The sequence below is a fragment of the Syngnathus acus genome, chromosome 1 (genome assembly GCF_901709675.1).
Source record: "Syngnathus acus chromosome 1, fSynAcu1.2, whole genome shotgun sequence".
Taxonomy (NCBI): domain Eukaryota; kingdom Metazoa; phylum Chordata; class Actinopteri; order Syngnathiformes; family Syngnathidae; genus Syngnathus; species Syngnathus acus.
The window spans coordinates 1,173,342-1,195,244 of record NC_051087.1 but is presented as its reverse complement, the minus strand read 5'-3'; the positions used below and the strand labels follow the sequence as shown (position 1 = coordinate 1,195,244).

At 48.2% G+C, this 21,903-nt stretch overlaps 3 protein-coding genes across 7 annotated transcripts; 1 reads left to right on the top strand and 2 right to left on the bottom strand.

Annotated features, from left to right (window-relative positions):
- The first annotated feature begins 526 nt into the window (after positions 1 to 526).
- Positions 527 to 7,863, top strand: col9a1a (collagen, type IX, alpha 1a). Its single transcript, XM_037251323.1, has 32 exons — positions 527 to 719; positions 1,539 to 1,613; positions 2,153 to 2,191; positions 2,274 to 2,336; positions 2,707 to 2,760; positions 2,866 to 2,901; positions 2,979 to 3,002; positions 3,159 to 3,212; positions 3,298 to 3,351; positions 3,424 to 3,456; positions 3,538 to 3,594; positions 3,676 to 3,729; positions 3,827 to 3,880; positions 4,540 to 4,593; positions 4,662 to 4,715; positions 4,830 to 4,883; positions 4,955 to 5,008; positions 5,166 to 5,219; positions 5,306 to 5,359; positions 5,431 to 5,475; positions 5,542 to 5,595; positions 5,664 to 5,717; positions 5,791 to 5,844; positions 5,940 to 6,011; positions 6,190 to 6,225; positions 6,306 to 6,350; positions 6,422 to 6,454; positions 6,531 to 6,677; positions 6,799 to 6,853; positions 6,921 to 7,109; positions 7,208 to 7,285; positions 7,368 to 7,863. Exons 1-32 carry the CDS (start codon positions 654 to 656, stop codon positions 7,574 to 7,576), a joined length of 2,058 nt encoding a protein of 685 aa, XP_037107218.1. The 5' UTR covers positions 527 to 653; the 3' UTR covers positions 7,577 to 7,863.
- Positions 7,645 to 15,023, bottom strand: nup133 (nucleoporin 133). Of its 3 annotated transcripts, XM_037251263.1 has the most exons (26): positions 14,788 to 14,903; positions 14,221 to 14,336; positions 14,051 to 14,154; positions 13,762 to 13,995; positions 13,524 to 13,694; positions 13,243 to 13,398; positions 13,014 to 13,084; positions 12,794 to 12,941; positions 12,575 to 12,725; positions 12,347 to 12,504; positions 12,119 to 12,210; positions 11,840 to 12,003; positions 11,650 to 11,744; positions 11,329 to 11,553; positions 10,826 to 10,948; positions 10,625 to 10,724; positions 10,306 to 10,557; positions 10,015 to 10,148; positions 9,792 to 9,950; positions 9,586 to 9,721; positions 9,399 to 9,517; positions 9,171 to 9,251; positions 9,019 to 9,086; positions 8,828 to 8,916; positions 7,934 to 8,067; positions 7,825 to 7,879 (listed from the first exon to the last, which is right to left on the bottom strand). In XM_037251263.1, exons 1-26 carry the CDS (start codon positions 14,901 to 14,903, stop codon positions 7,877 to 7,879), a joined length of 3,399 nt encoding a protein of 1,132 aa, XP_037107158.1. In that variant the 3' UTR covers positions 7,825 to 7,876. The 3 variants fall into 3 exon arrangements, with proteins under 3 accessions (XP_037107149.1, XP_037107168.1, XP_037107158.1); XM_037251254.1 differs by having other exon boundaries at positions 7,645 to 8,067; positions 14,788 to 15,023; XM_037251273.1 differs by having other exon boundaries at positions 7,645 to 8,067; positions 9,019 to 9,083.
- A 305-nt stretch (positions 15,024 to 15,328) lies between these two features.
- Positions 15,329 to 21,600, bottom strand: si:ch211-69b7.6 (neuroblast differentiation-associated protein AHNAK). 3 transcript variants are annotated; one of them, XM_037251244.1, is made up of 6 exons: positions 21,497 to 21,585; positions 20,439 to 20,477; positions 20,241 to 20,358; positions 19,932 to 20,101; positions 17,075 to 19,868; positions 15,329 to 17,032 (listed from the first exon to the last, which is right to left on the bottom strand). In XM_037251244.1, exons 2-6 carry the CDS (start codon positions 20,439 to 20,441, stop codon positions 15,810 to 15,812), a joined length of 4,308 nt encoding a protein of 1,435 aa, XP_037107139.1. In that variant the 5' UTR covers positions 20,442 to 20,477; positions 21,497 to 21,585; the 3' UTR covers positions 15,329 to 15,809. The 3 variants fall into 3 exon arrangements, with proteins under 3 accessions (XP_037107139.1, XP_037107122.1, XP_037107130.1); XM_037251235.1 differs by having other exon boundaries at positions 15,719 to 15,753; positions 15,784 to 19,868; XM_037251227.1 differs by having other exon boundaries at positions 15,329 to 19,868; positions 21,497 to 21,600.
- Between the last annotated feature and the right edge of the window lie 303 nt (positions 21,601 to 21,903).

Here is a 21,903-nt window from a genome sequence, read left to right as displayed (position 1 = left end):
GACTCGTTTTATGACCGTATTGTTTTACTTTATTAATGGGAGTTTTTACTTTATTTTACTTGATGAATTGGAGTACTTGAAAACAATTCAAGTATCACAAGCGTTTACGTCATCCTGAAAATTTCAATTTGGTATGCAATGACACTCAAAAATTTGTTGAGTTGCCCACCGCAGAATTGTTTGACAATTTAGTATTTATTTTACAATGTACTAAGTAACAAGAAATAAGCCAGACATGTCTATTAAAAAGTCTCAAGAATTGAAGGTTGAATGACACAACCCATTTTTGCCAGCCAATTCATAACCTGACTTAAATTTTGTCCAGCTGCTACTAAATTGGAAGTGGCTGGCCCAGAAATGGTCATGTCGCAGAACATTTGACATAATGTGACATTCAAAATTTTGAATTGGAATGAAGCAGTTCTGTGGCAAATAGACCTTCAGGAAATTATACAGATCATTTTAGGTAGACTCCTTGTCCTCGGCCTCCTCTTCTACACGGGAGCTCCTCCCAGAGTCCCTTCAGGGAGGGAGGCAGGAAAAGGGGGACTGGCAGGCAGGCAGGCAGGCCAACAGGTGGCCTCTTCTTGACTCATCGTGTAAAATCTGGAAAAAAGGGGACTCGCGGTGCGACGGTCAATCCCGAGAAGACCATGGATCTCTCTGGGAGCTGCCGGCTGCTTCTTCTCCTGCAAGCGCTTCTCGTCGCCTCCGCTCAGGTGATGCAAATTTCCACTTCTTTCTAACATCACTACGGCTTGCTGTTCGAATTGTCAGGAAGCCGAGTGCGACGTGTTGACGATCACCATTCTTGCTTTTGAGATCAGGTGGAAGTGGAACTTGTTTATTTTGTGTCAAACAAGAGTAGGATTGTGACGGCTCGCCGTTTGGTAATAATCCAAACCTAATGACTTTGATTAAATACTGTAAAACGGCTTTCAAGGGATTCTTGGACCTCAGTTTGAGGATTAGAAGTGGAACCGCAAGTGGACTCGACTTGTGCTGGTTTTATATTCAATGCTAGTTGTGACCTCCATAAGCGTTTTTATATTTGAGATCTTTGACCTGCCTGCATTTATTTTTGTTGTGGCATTACGAAATCCGTTTCTATTCATGTGGTGGCATTCACACCTTGCACAATTCACAATCTCCTCTAAAGGTATTGGAAGGTCAAAGGTCAATTGCTTTTGTTTTTTTTCGAATACTCAATATTTGGGTTTCAACTCAACAATGAATATAATAGAAAAAATCGGAATTGTTTTTTGCGATGGAGCTTCCAAGTGAGCAAAAGTATTGGAACGGACCTGATGAAATGAACTTAGTGCATAACATGAATAAATTATTTGGTGGTAGAAGCCAACCACGGTTCTCAAATGTGTGTTTATATGGACACGCACACACATTGACGATGGCGTTCACACGTGGCACGGATCTCTAATCCCACCACACTGACCTCGGATCAGCCAAACAAAGGGCGTCTTGTGTGGAGGTCCAATGCCGACTCTCCCAAATAACTTGTTTTTCTTGTTATCCTCCAGAGGGGCCCGGTGGGTCCAAGAGGCCCGCCGGGGCCACCCGGAATTGCCGGCGTGCCCGGCGTGGACGGGATTGACGTGAGTTTGTCGTCCTATTTTTTGACCTTGATTCTTCTGCGATGTTCTGCTGAGGAAAGCCAAAGGCAGTGCATGCCAATGGAAAAAGCTGCTTGGAACAACATCAAAGCCTCCAAACTTGCTTCCATTATTTTAAACAAGTTCAAAATCCCGTTTTTGTCAATGTTTTATTTTTGGGTGGGATTTTAAAGGGGACGTTACCAATTTTTTTTTTTGTATTTATTTATTTATTTAATTATGTATATTTCACACATCCTCCCAAACTGCGTTACTATAAAATGGTTTCACGGGCAACATTGACAAAAAATGCAATCAAACAAATTTTTGCCATTATAAAAATCAAACTTTTCTGTCATGCTACGCTCAATAGTCCATCTGAGACAAAATGGCCGACTTCCAGTCGATTTTCAGGCGTAGCTCGTTGAGATTTTTTTTGTGGGTCTACTCATAAAAGACACGCCTACCAACTTTTATATTGCTTCATCAAACTGGCCCGAATTCTCAACTAAATGACAACCGGAGCAATTTATTGTGTTCAGGGCGAGCGAGGGGTGGACTCCAAAATCAACGGCGGCCCAGTGAGTGAGCGCACACAAACAAAGACACACACACACACACACACGCCTGCTCAGGTGTTACACAGCTTTTTTTTTTTTGCAGGGGCCTGCTGGGGAAAACGGCAAAAACGGAGCTCCAGGAGCTGCAGGCCTTCCGGGAGCAGATGTAAGTGGAGCGATGACAAAACACAAAAAGACGAGATGAGACCATACGGTCGGTCGCGCTTCACATGCAGCTGAATGCTGCTGCTGATGTGAGCACCATTTTTTTTTTGAAGGCCTTGATGGCTTCCTGATGGAAACAGGGCTCTATTTGTGCGAAATGGCGGCGGGGGGCTTTGGGTGGGGGGGGATTCGGGGAACGGAGCAGAATGGAACCAGTGTGTACGCTTCTGTTACCCGTCTACTCAGGCTTCGATTGCCATATAAAGCAAGGAGGAGGAGGAAGTTGGGCATATGTGTGCCCCCCTCCCAATTTTTTAATTTAGAAAAAAATAGTAACACCAGAATTTCAGCAATGTTCTTGTCTTCCGCAGGGACCTGTGGGACCTCCCGGAGATCCAGGTCCAACGGGTGTAAAAGGACCCAAAGTGAGTAGATCAAATGTGATCCAATTCAACATGAGAAACATTTTTGTCTTTCACTGGCTGATTATTGAAAAATTTCTCAGCGTTTGTGCATGATCTTGTCTTTAGGGGGATCTCGGACCACCGGGCCCGGTCGGGAAGCCGGTATGTACACGCGTTGTTGTTCGTGTTTATGTTTGTGACGTTCTTTCTGTTAGTGAAGGATGTGTGGCTTCTTGCAGGGTACTGGACCAGATGGCTTGGATGTGAGTAAAACCAAGAATTATTTTTAGTAAAGAAAATCTCTTTATACTGTTTCCTTAAAAAAAAAAAACATTTTTGTAATAGTTAAAATAAATAAATACTAATAGTTAAAAATAAATAAAACCAATATTGCCATTTATATTGTATGGATTGACCAGGGAATCCCAGGGACTGACGGGCTCCCAGGAGAAATGGGCAAAGCGGGCCCTCCTGTGAGTACCCAAACGTAACATGCCGACTACCAACTCCAACTGGTCTAATCGAAACAATAAGAATGAAAGTTGCCTGTCGGTACAGGGAGCCAGAGGCAAGCGGGGCCAAGTGGGCGCCACAGGAGCCGTGGGAACCCGGGTAAATTCCACTTAGATGCTGCCACGTTTTTTTGTTTGCTGGTGCCAACGCTTGACGAAATGTTTCTTCCAGGGTCCGCTGGGGGTTTATCAAGGCCAAGAACTGGTGGGTTCTGGACTGACCTTTAGATGCTTAACTAATGCTAACACACGCTAACTGGCAATTAACTTGCTATTGTTGTTTTAGTGCCCTAGCGCTTGTCCATCTGGACTGTCGGGACACTCTGGACTGCCTGGCATGAAAGTACGTTTATATCCTCGACACCAAAGACCAAAATCCACATGAATGTTCTTTTTGGTCCAAGTAGTCGTTTCCTCTTTGCAGGGTCACATGGGGGTGAAGGGGGAGTCCGGAGAGCCCGGCAGACAAGGACACAAGGTGACGGTCCTTGTACTTTAGCTTTCTGTAAAGCAAGCTTGCTTGCTTTAATGAAAATTTCTATAGTACTTTTCTGAATGATCAAAGATGTTTTCAGGGAATGGAGGGGGAACAAGGACCACATGGAGAAGTTGGATCTCAAGGACTTCCGGTAAGAGACCTTCATATCCAGACCATCTCCCAACTGATCACCATTCAGTCTGATAAGTCAATGGGTGAAACAGCGCTCTCTGGTGGACAAACGTGTGCAACACCAAAATGTGTTGGAATCCACCTGCGTCGATAGTGAAAATATTCTTCTTTCTTATTCAAACATTTTTCAATAAAACTAATGAATATATATGAAAATAAACATTTATCGTAGAAGTAAATATTGTGCCTGATCTTTTGACGTCAGAATGGCGCTAATTAGCCGAGCAGGAGGAAACAAAATCAAACCATCTTCTACTTTATACGCAAAAAGAAAATAGTGATTAAACAATTAACTTTGATGGAATACACATATACTTAAAACAATAATAAACTAATATTTATAAATGTTAACTGAGGCTTTAGGTTATGGATAAAAGATGCTAATTAGGGGTAACTTTGTCCTAGCGAATTTAACTTAGCACTAACTGTGGCCCACATAGTTTTATCTAAATTATTTGGCCATAAACTAGTAAAATACAAACATCCAGTTATGAAATACCCAAAGACAAACATTTGTTTTTTGACTAAGACAGTCGTTATGGAAGGTCATGAGAACAACCGCGTGGAATTGATTCATTATTTGGCATTAGCTAACACACGCTAACATGCTACTTCCAGGGCCCAGCTGGAGCCAAGGGCTTGGCGGGAATCATGGGCTCCAAAGGTGAAAGGGTAAGATGCTCAAACTCCACTTCACTTTCAGATTTTGTCCCACTCATGCCCAAGATGTCACCCAACAGGGACCCCGAGGGAACTTGGGGGGTATGGGACCTCAAGGCCGCCAGGGACCTCCGGTGAGTTCCGCTGTTCAAGTTTCTTACAAATTAGTATTATGGGAGAAAAAAAAAAGTTCCCATGTCATGTCTCTGTTCCACAAGCAGTCTAACAATACCCTCCCACAAAATTAGGGGGACTTTGGCCAAAGAGGAGCCATCGGAGAGACCGGACCCAGGGGGGTGCAGGTTAGATCACTCCCTGAATATGCGCCACCACGGTTATGGCCGCCTCAGACGTGGTCTTGGTGTCTTTGCAGGGTGATCGAGGTCCTTCCGGAATCAGAGGACCACCAGGACCAAAGGGAGAAGCTGTGAGCATTTGCTTCCAACTTAGCATTGAAACTTGAACTGAGGCTAACTAAGCAAAATAGTTATAAAATGCTAACGAGCTGCTAGCTGGATTTTGTTTCTCCTTGCCCTCGTGGGGGCTATGACCGCTAATTGCCTGGCAACGTGTTACTCTCGCAGGGCCTTCCGGGTCCGGACGGTCGTGAAGGAATCCCTGGACTTCCTGGTTCAAAGGTGACTCTGATCTTAGCGGTTTTCGTACGATCCAAAAAGGACCTTTGGTTTGCTTTACGGTTGGGATTCTGTGCTTCGTTCATCAGGGTCTTCCTGGCAAGGATGGAGCTCCGGGCGACGGTGGACTTCAGGGGCTTCCTGTAAGTGTGACTAGTAGCAACAAAATGACTTGTTGATTAAGTGAATAACTTTGTGCTTTTTTTTTTTATAGGGGGTTCCAGGTTCTTATGGCCAAAAAGGAGTTAGTGGTCCCAAGGTATTAAAGCACCATCGGTCATAAAACAATTGATCAAAAATAATCACACCCTTTTTTCTTTTTCAGGGCGCGTCAGGTGATCCGGGCGTTGCGGGACTGATGGGGTCTCCGGGAAACCAAGTATGGGAGTCTGGAAAACGTTCCCGGTGAAGTGGGCTGAACTCTAACTGGACAGGGTTTCATTCCAGGGCGAGCGCGGCGACCAGGGCGAGGTGGGGCCTGTCGGACCCAGAGGAGGACCGGTGAGTGGTCGCCAGTAAATCCAGAGACAGGTACACTCGGCCGGATGATCCCAAATCAACTGTTTGATGTCAGGGTGCACGAGGGGAAAGAGGACCGGTTGGACCGGCGGGCGCACCGGGACCACGGGTGAGACCACTCAACTTCTGCTAGCAAAAAAAAAAAAAAAAAAGGGGGGGGGGGGGCTCCGTCTCTTTAACTTTTTTTAATATGTGTTGTGACAGGGAGGCAAAGGTGATGTGGGTCTTCCTGGACTCCCTGGACCGGCTGGCTATCAAGGCCAGAAAGGCGACAGGGTAAGAAAATAGAAAAAAAAAATCTTACAAGTGACTCAGCAAAGTGTTGGAAAGTTGTTTTTTTTGGATAAGATCAAAAGTTTAGTTTCTTTAATCAAATTCTTGTCTCTGCGGACTGTTAGATGACCTCGCTGAGGTCGATGCCAATTTACATTTGTTTCTTTTTTCCCCCCGTCAGGGTTCTGTGGGTCTGGATGGTCCAAAAGGAGAGCAGGTGCGTTTTTTCCTCAACCTCAAAAGTGTCATTGCACAATTTCTTAACGGGATCACAAAAGTGTGTGGCGTCCACTCCAGGGACCCCCGGGCGCCGAAGGGACGCCCGGATATCGAGGAGACCTGGTGAGCGACTGCCGGGCTATAAATATCTTCGGACGTGCTTCTTCCCCTGCAACTTGTGTCTTGTCTTGCAGGGCGAACTAGGCGAGGCCGGCGAGAAAGGAGCGGTACGTTGGGCCAAAAACACCATTTGGGAGGGGGCGGGGCCTTTGTAATATATATTGATCTATTTTGCGCGTGCAGATGGGCCCACCAGGCGAGACGGGGAACAAAGGACCAGAGGGCGGGCGAGGGCAGCAGGGCAAAGAGGGAGAACCGGGCCAAGTGGGACCGCGTGGCATGCAGGGCGACATGGGTTTGCCGGGGCAGCCTGGTGCGCAGGGACCCGCGGTGAGAACGTTTTTCTTTTCAGTCTTCAGCAAGTGGCAAAATGGCCGCCTGCTTGCGATGGTTGAAAACGGCTTCACAAAGTCAATATTGGAGCAAATGAGTTGCGCTTGTGTTGACGCAGGGCAAATCACCGACAGACACGCACATCAAGCAGGTCTGCATGAGAGTCATGCAAGGTGAGGCGTCGTCATTGTCACCCCCGTGATCGCCGTGGTCCTAACTTATAGCGGTGCCGCTTCACAGATCAGCTGGCCCAGCTGGCGGCCAGCCTGAGCAGACCCGAGTCGGGCGTCTCGGGGCTGCCCGGCCCCCCGGGACCGCCCGGCCCCCCGGGGTCCAGCGGTGAAAACGGTTTCCCCGGTCACACCGGATCCCGAGGGCTTCCCGGTCTCAAGGGACCGCCCGGGCTGCTGGGTCGCAAAGGACCCAAAGGTGGGATTAGGGGGCGTGTAACAAAACCCGATTCAAATCGGTTTTAATTCCATGAACTAAACAGAATCGTAACGCTGCTGAATATTTTTCGTCCACAGGGGACCAAGGCGACAGGGGGGACCGGGGCCTCACCGCCCGTGGCCCCAAAGGAGTTGCGGGTACTCCTGGTCTACCAGGTAAACCGCCACTTGGAGCCATTGGGCTGGGCGAGCATGTGACGTAGTTTTGAATACGTGACATGCTTCCTTTTGAAAACAGGGCAGCCAGGCCGGTCGGCGTATGGGAGCGACGGGCACGACGGTTCCAGAGGCCCTCGTGGGGCTCCCGGAATTCCTGGCGTTCCCGGCCCCCCCGGACCGTCGGGGGCCGCTGGATACTGTGAGTCATCGCAGTGTGTCCTTCCTGCCGTGGCGTCGCCGGTGATGGGGGGCAAAGAATCGGCCCTCAAGGGCCCCACTGACATGTGAGCGGGAAGCGGAGCGCCATCTACAGGCCAGCCGCAGAAAAATGCCAGGAGAAAAAAAAAAAAGGGGTCTTTTGTGTCCGCTTGTAAATGTGTCAATACGTTCAATAACTCGTGTTTAGTCCCAAAAATGTTTCACTGCTTTTATTTATTCCAGCAACATTCCACCGGAAATAAAAGACATTTTGATAAAATGCTGACAGTTTTTTTTCTCCCTACACAAAAAAGAAAAAAAGTGATTTTTTTTTTTACGTTTTATTTTGACTATACAAAAGATTTTGAGGAAAAACCGGGAAGAAAGTGTTCAGTGTGGTCGAACGTCAAGCATTTTTTGAAGGGAGAATTTCAAAGCGGGCATTCACATCTGCGCCTGTAGGTAATGTTCGTAATTTGCCCGCAACACAAACTCAAAGTACGGTTTGGACCTGAGAGCGCTCAGCTCGTCCAGCTCCAGCAGCTCCTTGACCTCCGGCAGGTACGTCTGCAGCCGGACACCTGCGGCATCGGCGGACGCGTTACGAGCCGCCGCGAGACGATACGGGCAACAAGGACAATGACCGTTTTCAGCGACAACAGTTCAACAATCAATCGCTAAGTTGTGGCAGAAAAAACAAAGATGATCGACAAAGATGTTTTGGCTCGATTAATAAAATGACACATTCATGCAAATGGTTTGGTTTTTTTTGCAGGAAAATGCATTCTTTTATATTAATTAATTATGATCTAATTGTTATATTTTCATGTTTGACACATTTTGTAATAAAAGGATAACATTTTGACTTATTTCATTTTTATATTTTGATTTTTTTTTACTTCTAAATTGATTTGTAACATATTTCAGTTTTTTTTTAGAATTTCAAAGGCTTTCTATATTTAATCAATTGTATTTTTCTTTTAAATATTTTTGAAAACATTTCAATGTACATTTTATTTGTATTTTGTATGTTTTTTTAGAATTTCAAAGGCTTTTTAAAGATTTTTCTATATTTAATCAATTGTATTTTTCTTTTAAATATTTTTGAAAACATTTCAATGTACATTTTATTTGTATTTTACAATAATAGTGAAATATTAGCCTTTTACATTTTGTTGGCTTTATTTTGCTAAATATATATTTTGAAGCTGATTTTTGTTATATTGACTAAATGAAGTGATTCTATGAAAATTCTTCAAACATTGCAATATCGTTTAAAAAACGATACCGTGCACGTGACGGCAAAGAAGACGCCACCGCCGAAGCAGAGTTGGAACTCACCTTCCTGCGTGAGCATGCCGAGGATCTTGACAAAGACGCTGTCCTTGGCGGCCTCCAGCGGGTCGTCGTTGCCGTCGACAGACGACCAACTGGAGGAGGAACAGAAAGGAGGTCAACGTGGGCCAGGTCACGTTCCCGTCATTCCAAAATACACGTACTTTTGACCAAAATAGGCAAATAAAAGCGCTTACTCGTCTCTCCTGAGAACGGTTCCCAAAATTTGGCACTTGAGCGAGTGGATGTTGATATCGTCTTCCTGCTGAAACGAGGGAAGAAAAACAAAAAAACAAGGTCAGCACAAATGCTATCAAAACAGTCCCGTGCGACGGCGACAGGAAGTGACCTCGTGGATGTACTGGAGGAGATCCAAAGCCTTTTTGAAGTCGTACTCGTTGGCCCTCCGGTTGTCGTCGCAGATGTAAAGCTGCGCCAGCCAGCACAAGCACACGGAATGATTGTCACCAGTGCGAAGCTCCATTTCGTCAAAACTAGTGCTTTGCCGCCAGCCGGAACTATACGGATGCCAGTTTCCTTTGGAAAAATAATGAGTGCGTCCAACATTGTGTCTGACCTGAACCAGCTGGTGAGCGCTGAGTAGGGGCATGGTGTCGGGGTTCTGCTGCTTGTCCTCTAGAAGCTGCCTGGGCAGCGTCTCCTGGTGCAGCAAGAAGCGCTCCTGCTCCACAATTTCTGAGGGCCAAAGAGAAAATGTGCAGAATTGTACCGATTCTTTCATTTGGCCCGTTTTTTTTTTTTACCGTCGACTTGTTTGGCCAGCTGGTCCTCGGGAAGCTGCGACGCCAGCGCCGCTAGTTTGCTGAGCGCCAGCAGAGTCTTCTTCTTGGCAAAGTAGCGCGTCTCCGCCTTGGCCTGCTTGTACAGCGTCTCGTGGGCCTGCGCTCCAAGCGGCAAGTCCAGTTTAAAAGACGCGCCGGGCGTTTGGAGGCGGCGGCGAAGGACGTACGGTGTGGTATTGCTGCACGTGGATGTCGAGCAGCCAGCTGAGGTGCTGGTGCGCTTGCAGGAACCCGGCCAGCTGCTGGTGCTGAGCGGCCGGCTGCGACAGAAGCTTCCCTCGCTTGCCTTTCTCCATGTACCAGCGGAACAGGAAATCGGCAAAGTTCTGCGAGACGACGAGAGTCAAAAGGCCCGCTGGGAGTAGGATGTGTTCGGAGCGCTCGGTGTACCTGGTCTGCGAACTTGCTCATGTAGTGCTGCAGGCGGCTCTGGTTGTCAGTCAGCTCGCACATTTGGACCAGGATGTCAAAGTCGCAGTACTTCTCGGCCAGCGCCGCCACCCACTGGTACTGACCCAGCTCCACTGAAGCGACACACAAGTCAGTCACACATCTTCTCCTAAGACTTTGTGAGGTCCTATCTCTGCTGATACAGCATTTGTTTTTTTCCAAATTGCGTGAAATGAATACCAATTTTCTTTCCTATTTTTTCTCTCTGCAAAATAAAAGCAGAAGACTCACAAAGTGGCGCCAGGAGCTCGTATCGCCGCTGACTGTACTCCATTTCCAGGCTGTTGTAGCGCTCCTGCCCCTGCTGCCGCTTCAGGGAGTTGAGCTGGGCCACGTAGCCGCCCAGGTAGAAGTCCAACAGCGCCACCAGCTGCTCGCACAGCACGCCGCGCAGCTCCGAGTCGGCGTGGGGGTACATGGAGTGCAGGATGAGCTCATGCTGGCGGGAGATGACCGTGCGGACGCCTCCTGGCCCGCCCAGCGCTACGGGAGGACCACCGGCGTGAGAAACAGGATCAAGTCCTTTAGCCCGTTCATTTGTCGCTCTCACCCGTCCACGGGACGTACTCGGCGTCTACGTCGGCACGTTCAGACGCTCGGTACATGGACGCTTTGCTCTCTCTGTACTGACCCGCAGCATGAAGCATATCCTGCAAAAAAAAAAAGTACAATAAATCTTTGGCGCTCTAACTATTTTCCCCAAATGTGCTCAGAAGCCGGTCCTTCTCCGTTTGGACCAATCTGCGCTCACCTTGATGATGACGTTGACGGTCAGAACCACCTCGGCCCATTGCACCGAGTCCACCGGCTTCTCCCTCAAGCTCCTCTCCTCCTCTTCCAGAAGACAATCAAAGATGGTGGAGATTTGCGAAACCTGTGACAGCCACGCAAGACGGGCCGGGCCTTCCATTAGGTGCAATTCTTAGAACGTCCCATCTCGGCATATTTGTGAAAACCCATGAAATGTTTTTGCTCGACCGACGGACAGGGCGTGAAAACATTGAGAGGTCAACGAGTGTACCTGTTTTCGATCTGTGCGGGGCTAGTTGTTTTAAAAATAATATAATAGATATTAAAAATAATATGATAATTCATATAATATTAACAAGCATTAAAAAAAAATATCGAATAACAACTAACAAAGCTGCCGTGAATACCAATTCAATTTCCGTAACTAAATAATTGAAGAAACAAATCAAGCCTAACTGTAATTTAAAATTCCAAAAGTCCCTAAGAAGCCTGCTCCCGTCTCACCTCCCGAAAAAAGACGTCGGCTCCGGTGAGGCTGGCCGGCACGGTGACGTCGTTCCTGTGCAGCGCCGCGGCGATGGCCCGGTTGACCAGCTCGCCGTGCTTGCTGTGCTGGTTCTTCAGCACCATAGCCGCCTGCAGCTTCTCGGCGTGCTCGCACAGCAGCAGCCGCGTGGCCATGGGGGACGAGCGCACCCGAAAGCGGCCGAGACGCTCCAGGAGACCCACCTGATGGGGAAAAAAAAAGAAAGTCAAACATACTTGGCAAGGTTTCAACTGCACTGGTACCGGGCACCAATAGAAGCCGAGGTGGTGTTTGTGTACCCGCAGCAGGAAGTCCATGAAGCAGTTGTGGGCCTTCATCTTATCTTCTAGCTGATGGAGGATGATGAGGGACGTCAGTGGGAACCCGGCGCTCTCTGAAAGGAGAAGAACAATTTTAGACGCCACCTTGACTTGACTTCCACCGTTAATTGTAAACGTAAGTTGGTGGACGTCAAGGTACGGCGCTCACCGTCAGGCACGGACTCAGCCCAGCGGGGGTCTGAGGCCGGGTAATCGTCCAGCAGGTCCAGGTTCATCTGGATCACCATGGCGTCCAGCTCACCGCTCTCCACCGCCTCGTCGCCGGTCGGGAAGAGCTCGTTGGTAAGCGCCTGAGCGCCCAGGAGGTCGTTGCTGAGGACGGAGCAGGGAGAAAGAAAAATCCAAAACATAACCTCGTGAAAATAAAATTGATACTGAGAGCCAATTGGCTTCAATAAGAAGATAAAAATGTATTCTTGCTGGTTACCGGCAGAACTGCAAGAATGCCGCCTTCAAGCGCTTGGGTTTGTCCTCTTGAGCGACGGGATCAGCTCGACCGGGCTGCTCCATCATGGACACCTTGAATGGGGAACACCGGGACTCATTTTAAGATCAGCAACTTGTAAGTCAAGGAACTACTAAAATAAAGATGATCTCGTTCAATTGGCTCAGAAAAGCGTGCAGACGAGGCAAGGATTTGTTTCGGGCGACTAACTTCTGGCGTCGCCGCCGCCAGAGACGAACACAGCGATTCCTCCACGGTCTCGGGCAGGATAGAGGCGCTCTCCCGGGCCACCACGGCGACCAGGCCGCTATTCTGGGAGAAGACGACGGGCAGGTTGGCGCAGCAGCCGCCGCCGCGTATGGCGTCGCCTAGGGAAGAAACGCACCGACGTCACCTCCAAAAACACCATCGAGTCTGTAGCCCCGTCGAGGAACCCACCGGAGTCGTTGAAGGGGATCTTCTCGTCGGGGGGGCCCGCCCTGCCGCTTCCCGTGGAGCAGGCGAAGACGAGCTCCTCGTTGTAGAGGAAGGCGGTGGCGCCGGTAGAAGGTGGCAACAGGAGTCGCGTGGAGCGCAGCTCAGACTCGCTCTGAGAAAGACGGTAGCGACAATCTCCACACCGTGTCCATCTCGTTTGCAGAAATCACCTGGACTCACCTGGAAGGGGGGATTATAGTTGGTGACTTCCACGGTGAACTGATTGGAGATGGCGGCGCCCAGGTCCTGCAGTGTGACCAGGCAGAAGTAAGCCACGCAGGGCGTGTCGGACGGGTGCCAGGCGGCGGCCAGGATCACCAGCCCGAGCCTGGGAGAGCGCGAGGCTTCGTTTAATGACGAGACAAGGAAGAAGAAAAAAAAAGACAGACGGCCAACTCACTGGCCGAGCTTCACGTCCAGAAAGGTCACATTGACGCCGTCTCGCATCTCCTCGTAGTTGCCCTCCGAGCCCTGGTGGAGGGAACGAGGCGTCAGACAAACGTCACGGTGAGGGACTGATAGGTACCAATTGGATTTGGCTGACTTTCATCTCTCATATACTAAGAGCTTAGCTTCACAGTTCGCAAAGTTAGCTTACCTGCATCTGACTGTTGAAGTGGTCGACTCACCCAAATGGCGTCGGCGATGCTCTCGTTCAGAGCTTGCGGGATGTCCCAGCTGATCGTCTGTTGCTCCCAGCTCTCGTCCACTTCCCACTTGCTGAGGCGGGAGTTGCTCAGCGCATACAGCCGGCCGGTGGCGCCCACCCACAGCACGCCGTTTAGCTGCAACAACAAAAAAAGCAAAGGTCTCAACTTCACAATTCGCACCATTTAAACAAAAAAAAATCTGATCCCATCCCCCCCAAGTAAAATAAGCTTCATTCACTTTGAACGATGAAAGCACTCACGGTGTCGTTGGTAGGCGGCGACAGGATGCCGAACAGGCTAGACACTCGGCGCCCGATGCCCGACAACACGCCTTGGCCCTGTTGCAGCGCTCGGTACTGAAGCCTTCGGGAACCGTCGCACCCGACCCGCAACATGCGACTCTTAGCCGAGGACACCACAAAGCTGCCGCCCTGCCAGGAGCAAAGAACACGGCGTGGGCAAATGTACCGCTCGACTAAAATGAGCGTTGTGGCTTACATTGACCGCCACCACAAAGGCGCACAAGTCTCCCAGGTCCAGGTCGGCCTCGGCGTAGTTGCCCTCCTGCGACAAGCTGGGCCACAAGCGAGCCGCGCCCTCGGCCGTCACGGCCAGCACGGATACGGCCTGCACGGGGGCAGCGTCCAGCGGGCCGGACGACGTCACGGCCACGCGCTCGGCCGTGTAGTCGGATTGGCTTGCGGGCAGCTGCAGCTCTTTGCACACGCACAGCTGCAGCAGCAAAACGAGGTCAGCGGCCATATTAGAAAAGAACATTTCAACGTACCTTGGCCACGGCCGTCTGGCAGACCTTCCAGATGATGAGTCTGTCTCCGTAAACCAGCCAGGCCCAGCCGCTTTCGCTCACCTTCACCGAGATCCGCTCCTCGCCTGGAGGACACGGACATGAATGTCATGACAGAACGCAAAGGGGGCAAAAAGAGTCAGCCGATTTACCATTGAGCATGGTCAGTGCCTCCATCACTTTGACAGGAAGCGAAGAGCCGAACGTTTGCACGTCATAGTTGAGGCCATCGGCGGCGGCATGGCTCTGCTCGCGACTGGGGGTTGCTCTGTCCGCCACATAAGCACACAGATCAAGTTTTTAATAGAGATTAACAAAGTTAAGTTTACAACAACAAAAACTGCTACTTATGACGTCATACTTTCGAATGATCTTGTGCTAATGACAAGAAGCAGGCGATTAGCATTTTAACTGAAGGCTCTCCATTATCAATGAAATGTTTATTCACCTCTTAAGTGTAGACAACATATCATATAGACTTTTGTTTTTTTCAAATTTATTTTGTTTGTTCGTGATTGTCTGTTTTTGTCAACGCTTAGCAATAAAGTTTGACGTGATTGAAGTCAGAAGTCTTCACTGCTTAATTGATTCAAATGATAAAACAACACGGAAACATTCACGGTAATTTTGATGAACTTATAATCGTGAAAGTTGTTTCGAGAGAACGAAGCAAGTGTTGATTAAATTATAATCGTAAAAGTACAGCAAGTGGTCGTTACCTCGCCGACAGAGGTGTCCTCCGCGGGGTGAGCAGCAGGCTGCTGGACGTTCTCCTGGCCGGGGTTCTGTTCTGCTGCCGGCGGGCCGAACTCGGGCCGGAACGCGGAGAAAACATCGGTGCCGTGAGGCTCAATTATCCAAAGAAGAACGTAATTATCCTCTTAACTAATGCAATAGCACCTTTTGCTTTCCCCGCCAGCGCTCTCAATTCGATAGCGCGCGGAAGTCGCTTGGATATGACGTCATCAACATGCTGCGAAATATTCTTAGGGGAGGGAGGGGGGGGGTGAATATCAGCACATAAAAAAATGCCAGCAATCAAATCAGTTTTAAATAAAAATCAATATAATTGCCAAGGGAGGAGGAGTTACATTACATAATATCATACCTACTGTTTTATTTGCTATTTAGTAACATTATTCAACAATTATTTTTTATTTGAACTTATAATCACTGGAAAATATTGTAACATTTTTTAACTTGGTTACAGACCACCGACAGGCAAACTTTTTTATTTTTTATGGACTAAAAAAAAGGCCATTTTGAGTCACGTCCTTTTTATTGGACACAAGCCTGCATATAGTTACATTTTGTATTCATTTTACCATTATAGCAAAGAGGAAGGAAAAGAAACCTGAAACTTCATATTTTCCACATTTACAACATATAATGCAGATAAATATAAACGTGTTTTATATACACACACAAGCATCACAATTATTTCATAAAATAACCCAATGTACATTTTTTTACCGTTCAACGCCATTTAAATACTTCAACTGACTCAGCCGAGTCACACGAGTTATTATTTAGGTACATGACATATATTGTATGCGTGAAGAATGTGACAACGACAGACAAGAACCTCACAATGTCATTCAAAAGAACATTAGCAGAATAAAGTCAGAATGTAAAAACAACAGACGATTTTAATTAAAATTGACAACAAGCATCGAGCGGAACTGAGCTTGCATTTCGTTGAGATGCTTTTGTTCTTGTTCTTGATTTTGCGGCAGCCTGACTAAACGAGGTTGGAGAACAGAAAGGTGGATCCTTTCAGCTCGTCTCGATCGGGAACTTCCAAGTTGACGTCGCCGGAGCCGAAATTAAGGCCTCCGAGGCTGCCGTACTTTTGCTTTAGGTTAATCTCGCTTTCTTCCTGTGAGGGGAAAACAGTCACCATGTATCCGTCTGAGGTATCGACAGGTTTTTTCTGAGAATACGACCAGCGGCCGTCATTTAACGTCTGGGCGGCTTTCACGGCGTGGCTCGGGTGCAAAATGGAGTCTGCGTTCAGTGTGGCGCCGCTGAATCGGGTAACCCTCTGATCAGTTGTCAGCCCCGTGGAGGTCGAGGGCAACTGGAGGTCCAGGTCAGACCCGGGGACGTGATACTTCCCGGTGAAGTCGTCAATGTTGAGGTCCGAGCGTGTGAAATTCAAATCTGATTGCATCGAGCCCTTGGAGCGAGAATGAATCATGCCTTGGTCCAAGTCGAGCCCGGGCAGCGGCACGCCCGAGCCGCCGTGCAACGACTTCCTGAATTGGAGCGTCGAGTCGTCCACATCCAGATCTGAAGTTCTCAGCTTGCCGTTGGTTCCTGACAGACTCACGTCCGGTCCGTTGACATCGATGTCATCCATGTCTAAATACGGCATCGTTGGCTTCGAATTTGGACCTCTCACATCGGGGAGACTGAGGTCTGGACCCTGAAAGCCTCCGTTCAGGTCCGTGTCGTACCCTTTCGGCATCTTCATGTGAGGCTTTTTATATTTTGTTTCTGGGGCGTTCCAGTCTGTCCTCGGGGCTTTGAGGTCCACGTTTGGTAGCTCTGCTTTGGGGGTGTCCCAAGATCCTTTGACTTTTGGCGCTTTGACATTCATGTCAACGTTGTGTCCTTTGAGCTTCCCGTGATATTTTGGTGACTTCATGTTTGGTCCCGACAGCTCCACATCCGGCACTTTCAAATGCGGCTTTCTGTATTTGCCCGATGGTCTTCCGAAATCCACGTCTGGCGCATCAATGTCAAAGTCTGGACCATCGATGTTTGGTCCGTTCAGGGTCGGCATATTGACCTTGGGAAATCTCACTTTGGGCAATTTCATTTTTGCTTTCGGCGCGTCGATGTTGAGGTCGGGACTTTTGACGTCCAGTCCGCCTTTGAGTTTTGGCGCTTTCAGCTTTAGGTCTGGAGCCTTGACGTCCAAGTCTGGAGTATCGAGATCCAACTTTGGGGCATTCAGGTCCAGTTTGGGGCTTTTGAGATCTAGCTTTGGTGCATTCAGGTTCAGTTTAGGGCTCTTGAAGTCCATCTTTGGCATAGTTAAGTTTGGCTTCTTGAGTTTCCCGCCAGCGTTAAGATCCAAGTTTGGTTTGCTACCTTTGAGGTTGAGAGTGGGAGCGTTGATGTCCATATCTGGAGCATTGAGATCAACATCCAGGTCTGGACTTTTAAGGCTCGGACTCTTCAATTTGGGCATCTTCATCTTGGGAAACTTAAATCTAGCTTTTGGTGATCCAATGTTGATGTCTGGAGTTTTCAGATCAATCTTGGGAGCCTTAAGGTCCAAATCCGGACCATCCAAACCACCTTTTATCTTTGGGGCTTTCAGATTTACATCTGGACCATTCAGATCTGGCAAGTCCACATTTGGCCCTTTGAAGTCTAGTTTTGGACTTTTTAAATTGAGTTTTGGCATTTTCATATGTGGTGCGTTTATCCCACCATGGAGATTAGGACCACTGAGGTCCAGGTTGGGAGCAGTAAGGTCCAGGTTAGGTCCGTCGATCTTCGGACCATTGAGATCTAAATCTGGCATGTTCAAGTTTGGCTTTTTGAACTTTCCATCAATACCAATATTTGGCATCCCTAAATCAGCGTTGGGACCTTTGAGTTTGGGTGCGTTGACGTTCATGTCCAGACCATCGAAATCTGCATCAATGTCAGGACCTTTAAGGCTTGGACGACCGAATTTTGGCAACTTGAATTTGGGCATCTTCATTTTTGCCTTTGCTGAACCCATGTTGATGTCACCTTTCAGATCTAACTTTGGACCTTTAAGATCTGCACTCGGTAAGTCCCAGTCAGGGCCATTTATGTCGCCTTTTAGCTTCGGGGTTTTCAGGTTCAGGTCGGGACCCTGAAGATGGGGAAAATCCATGTTTGGGCTTTTAAGGCCCAGTGTGGGGGGTTTAAAATCAAGTTTAGGCATATTCAAATCTGGTGCGTTTATCCCACCATGGAGATTAGGACCACTGAGGTCCAGGTTAGGTCCATCTATCTTCGGACCATTGAGACCTAAACCTGGCATGTTCAAGTTTGGCTTTTTGAACTTTCCATCAATATCAACATTTGGCAACCCTAAATTGGCTTTGGGACCTTTGAGATTTAACTTGGGTGCTTTGACGTCCATATCTGGAGAATCGAGATCCACATTCAGGTCTGGACTTTTAAGGCTCGGACGCTTGAGTTTTGGCATCTTTATTTTGGGAAATTTAAATTTGGTTTTTGGTGATCCCATATCTAACTTGGGCGTTTTAAAGTTGGCGTCGGGCAAGTCCAAGTCAGGGCCGTGAATTCCACCTTTTAACTTGGGAGTTTTCACCTTTAGGTCTGGGGCATGAACATCTGGCAGGTCCAAATTTGGGCTTTTGAAGTCCAGTTTGGGGGTCTTAAAACCAAGTTTAGGCATCGTCAAATCCGGTGTATTTAACCCGCCTTTGAGATTAGGAGTACCGAGGTCCAAGTCAGGAGACTTGAGGGCTAGGTTAGGACCATTGAGATCATAATTAGGCATCCCTAAATCAGCTTTGGGACCTTTGAGTTTGAATTTGGGTGTATCGACGTCCATGTCCCAATCATCCAAGTCAGGCTCAACGGTACGACCTTTGAAATTCGGACGGCCAAATAAGGGAAACTTCGTTTTGGGCATATTAGGAAGGTCAACATCTGGTGAGTTCAAATCTAACTTTGGAGCTTTAAGGTTTGCGTCCCAATTGGGGCCATCAATGCCCCCTTTCAAGTTTGGGCCATTAAGATCTGGCATGTTCAAGTCCAGATTGGGGGTTTTGAGACCGAGTTTGGGCATTTTAAGATCAGGTGCCCTGACGTCACCTCGGAGATTGGGACCATTGAAATCCACGTTAGGAGATCTGAGGTCCAAATTAGGTCCATTGAGATCATAATCAGGCATCTTAAAGTTTGGACTTTGGAATTTCCCATCAACATCTGGCATCCCTAAAGCAGCGCTTCGACCATCGACTTTGAATTTGGGTACATTGGGCATGTCCATACCACCTATGTCCCCATCAAATTCTGGAACCTCAACAGTTGGTAAACCATAATTTGGCATGGTGAATTTAGGAGCCTTGTACTTTCCAGACGGGACCTTGGCGCGAACTCCAGAGGTGGTCACACCGCCACCCTGAAACTGAGCATTCGGCATTCTCAAATCACCGCTGGTCCTGGCTCCTTTGATGTCAAAGCCACCTGAACGGCCGTCCACGTCGAAAGCGGACCCCTGAAGACCGCTGCGGCCATTCAGATCGAACTGGGGTGCATTTAATCGAGAAGACTGTCCGGCCAGATGCATTGCGGGCGATCCGTCATAACCGTCCATGTCAAACTCTGCATTGTCGTTGTAGCTCAGGAACCTCCCGTCAGTGCCTTGGAGGGCCATTTCAGCGTCATCTGGATAAATTTCAGAGTAGACTCCAGCGTGTGAATTCACAGACGGAGCGCGAGCGTTCAGCATCTGCGGCACCTGAACCCGTCTTCCCGCTTTCACCTGGCCTACGCCCAGAGGCGGGAGGTTCAGGTTGGCCTCGTGCGCAAACGCTCCCGACCCGTAGGCGGCGTAATTGCTCTCGGAGTCGGCGCTGTAACGCCTGCCAAGCGTGTTGGGACTCAGGCGTCCAAAGTCCACCCCCAGACGAGGTAAGTCCGAGTCTTGCTTGGTCTTGAGTTTGGAGGAGCGAGGGAGGGTCACATAGTCTTTCAGGTTCTCGCCATTAGACATGTCGTTGTGCATGAAGCGCTTGATTTTGGTGTCGTAGAGCTTGTTGTAAGCATTGTGCAGCATCTGAGGACAAAAGTGGAAACATTTGGGTATGTCAAGCAGGCTGGGCGAGGTGGCCTCCTTTACCGTTTCAGGACTGACAGCCCCCTGGTTGAGGTTCCCCATGCTCCTGCTCATGTTGTTCTTGGTGAGCACTTGGATCCTGTCATCGTACGGTTCCATCATCTTCAGGACACCCATCACCTCATCTTTGGTCAGTCGGTCGAACTTGATGGTCGCCCCGACCACTTCATCCCCTGAGGAAGATAAATTGACATTTGTGCAGAATTTCAAAAATAAATTTGGTGGACATGGCAGAAAGTTTTTTGTGGGTCTGCTCATTCTCGACATGCAAACAAAGGATGGGGGGTCTGAATTTTCAAAAGCCTCGCCCACCTTCCCTCAGCTCCTGATTAGCTCCATCGACGTCGTCGATGTTGGCGATGACCAAGGCTCCCCGCTCGGATCGCTCCAGCGTCAGGGCTTCCGAGAGCCTGCGCTTGAAGTGATACGCCTGCGGGGTGGGCGAGAGGGCCAGAAATCTTCAAACATGACAATTCAAAGGGACCGTTTGACTTTGGGAACGTTTCCTACCATTGATGGTGGTGGAATTTATCACCGTGAAGAATTAACCTGCAGGAGACAGAAAAATGTGAAACGACTCGCAATGAGCAAAACGGTTTGAGCGAGTCATCCACGTGGGAACATCGGCCGCCGGCAGGAATGCTCGGCGGAATGTCAGCGAGGTAAACGAGTTTATCCGGGGCGTCATCGTCTTTCGGGGCGTTTCTCGCCTTCGCTTAAGCTCGGTGGCACAATCGAGAGTTTTTTTCAATTTGATTGCTGGTCATTAAGTCGAGTATGTGCACTATGTGCACAATGTGCCGCACAGAGATTACAGAACACGCCTTGTGGTTGCAAAAGGATGACAAACACTCCTCTGGCTTACAAGTGTCAAAGTTAGAGTCGTTTTATTTTTGGAGATGACATTGGGTTCAAAGGTGTACCTAATCAAGTGGCCGCCGAGTCTCGATACAAAAGTATCGGAACAGCTCGGAACACAATATATTTCATCGGATTTACAATTACGCAATACAAACGTTGGCACAGTGAGATTGTGATATCAAAACTTGAGTCTGGTTTAGACTACATGGACAAAAGTATCGGGACACCTGCAGGCAATGAAAACGGGGGAAGTCTTAAAATTAAGATGGGCTGCAACTACCGATTATTTTCACAGTCAATTCGTCTGTTGATTAATCGATGAATCGGATTAAAAAAATTCCATCCCTTTCATAATCTGTAAACTACATGGATGAGCTTGAATTCACCCAAAATCTTTTGTTGTTTTTCAAACTTCATAGTCTTCACAAGCGATCAATATTGCACTATAAAAATTAAAAAAAATAAAAACCATTTTTGCAATACATCACAGCCAACATTCGAAGCTGACTGCAATAGAAAATAAAGTGTCAAAAATCCTTTCAGAGCAGGATGGAAAGTTTTCCTCCTTTCAAGAACAAACTTTCTCATTTTACGACAACACACACACACACACAAGCAGGCAATCATTCACAGCTGAGCACAAAGTACAACCCGAACAGCGTACTATGATGTATTTTCAAGTCCACAACAACAAACTCAAAACTTACCTGAGGCACCATCTGCATGCGTGTGTGTGTGCGTGTGTGTGAGCGGGAATGCAAGGCAGCAACAGAGAACAGGTGGACCTCTTGAGCACCTGAAAGCAGACAAACAGGTTACACACGCGACGGACGGGCCCCGCCCCTCACATACACACGCCGGCGAGGCACAAACACACAATCAAGTGGACATATGAAACACACACACACACACGCCCTTTAGTTGAGATGACAGATGTGTGCATATGACTGTGATTCTTTGTGTGTTTCCAGTGTTTGTGCATTGTGCGTCTGACTAGATGTGACTGTTCTTGTTATTTTGTCTTTGTGTGCCAGTGTGTATATTTTGGTGTAGCGTGAAGTGTGTGTGCGCATGTGATTGTGTGTTTGACTACTTGTGTGTGTGCAAGTGATTG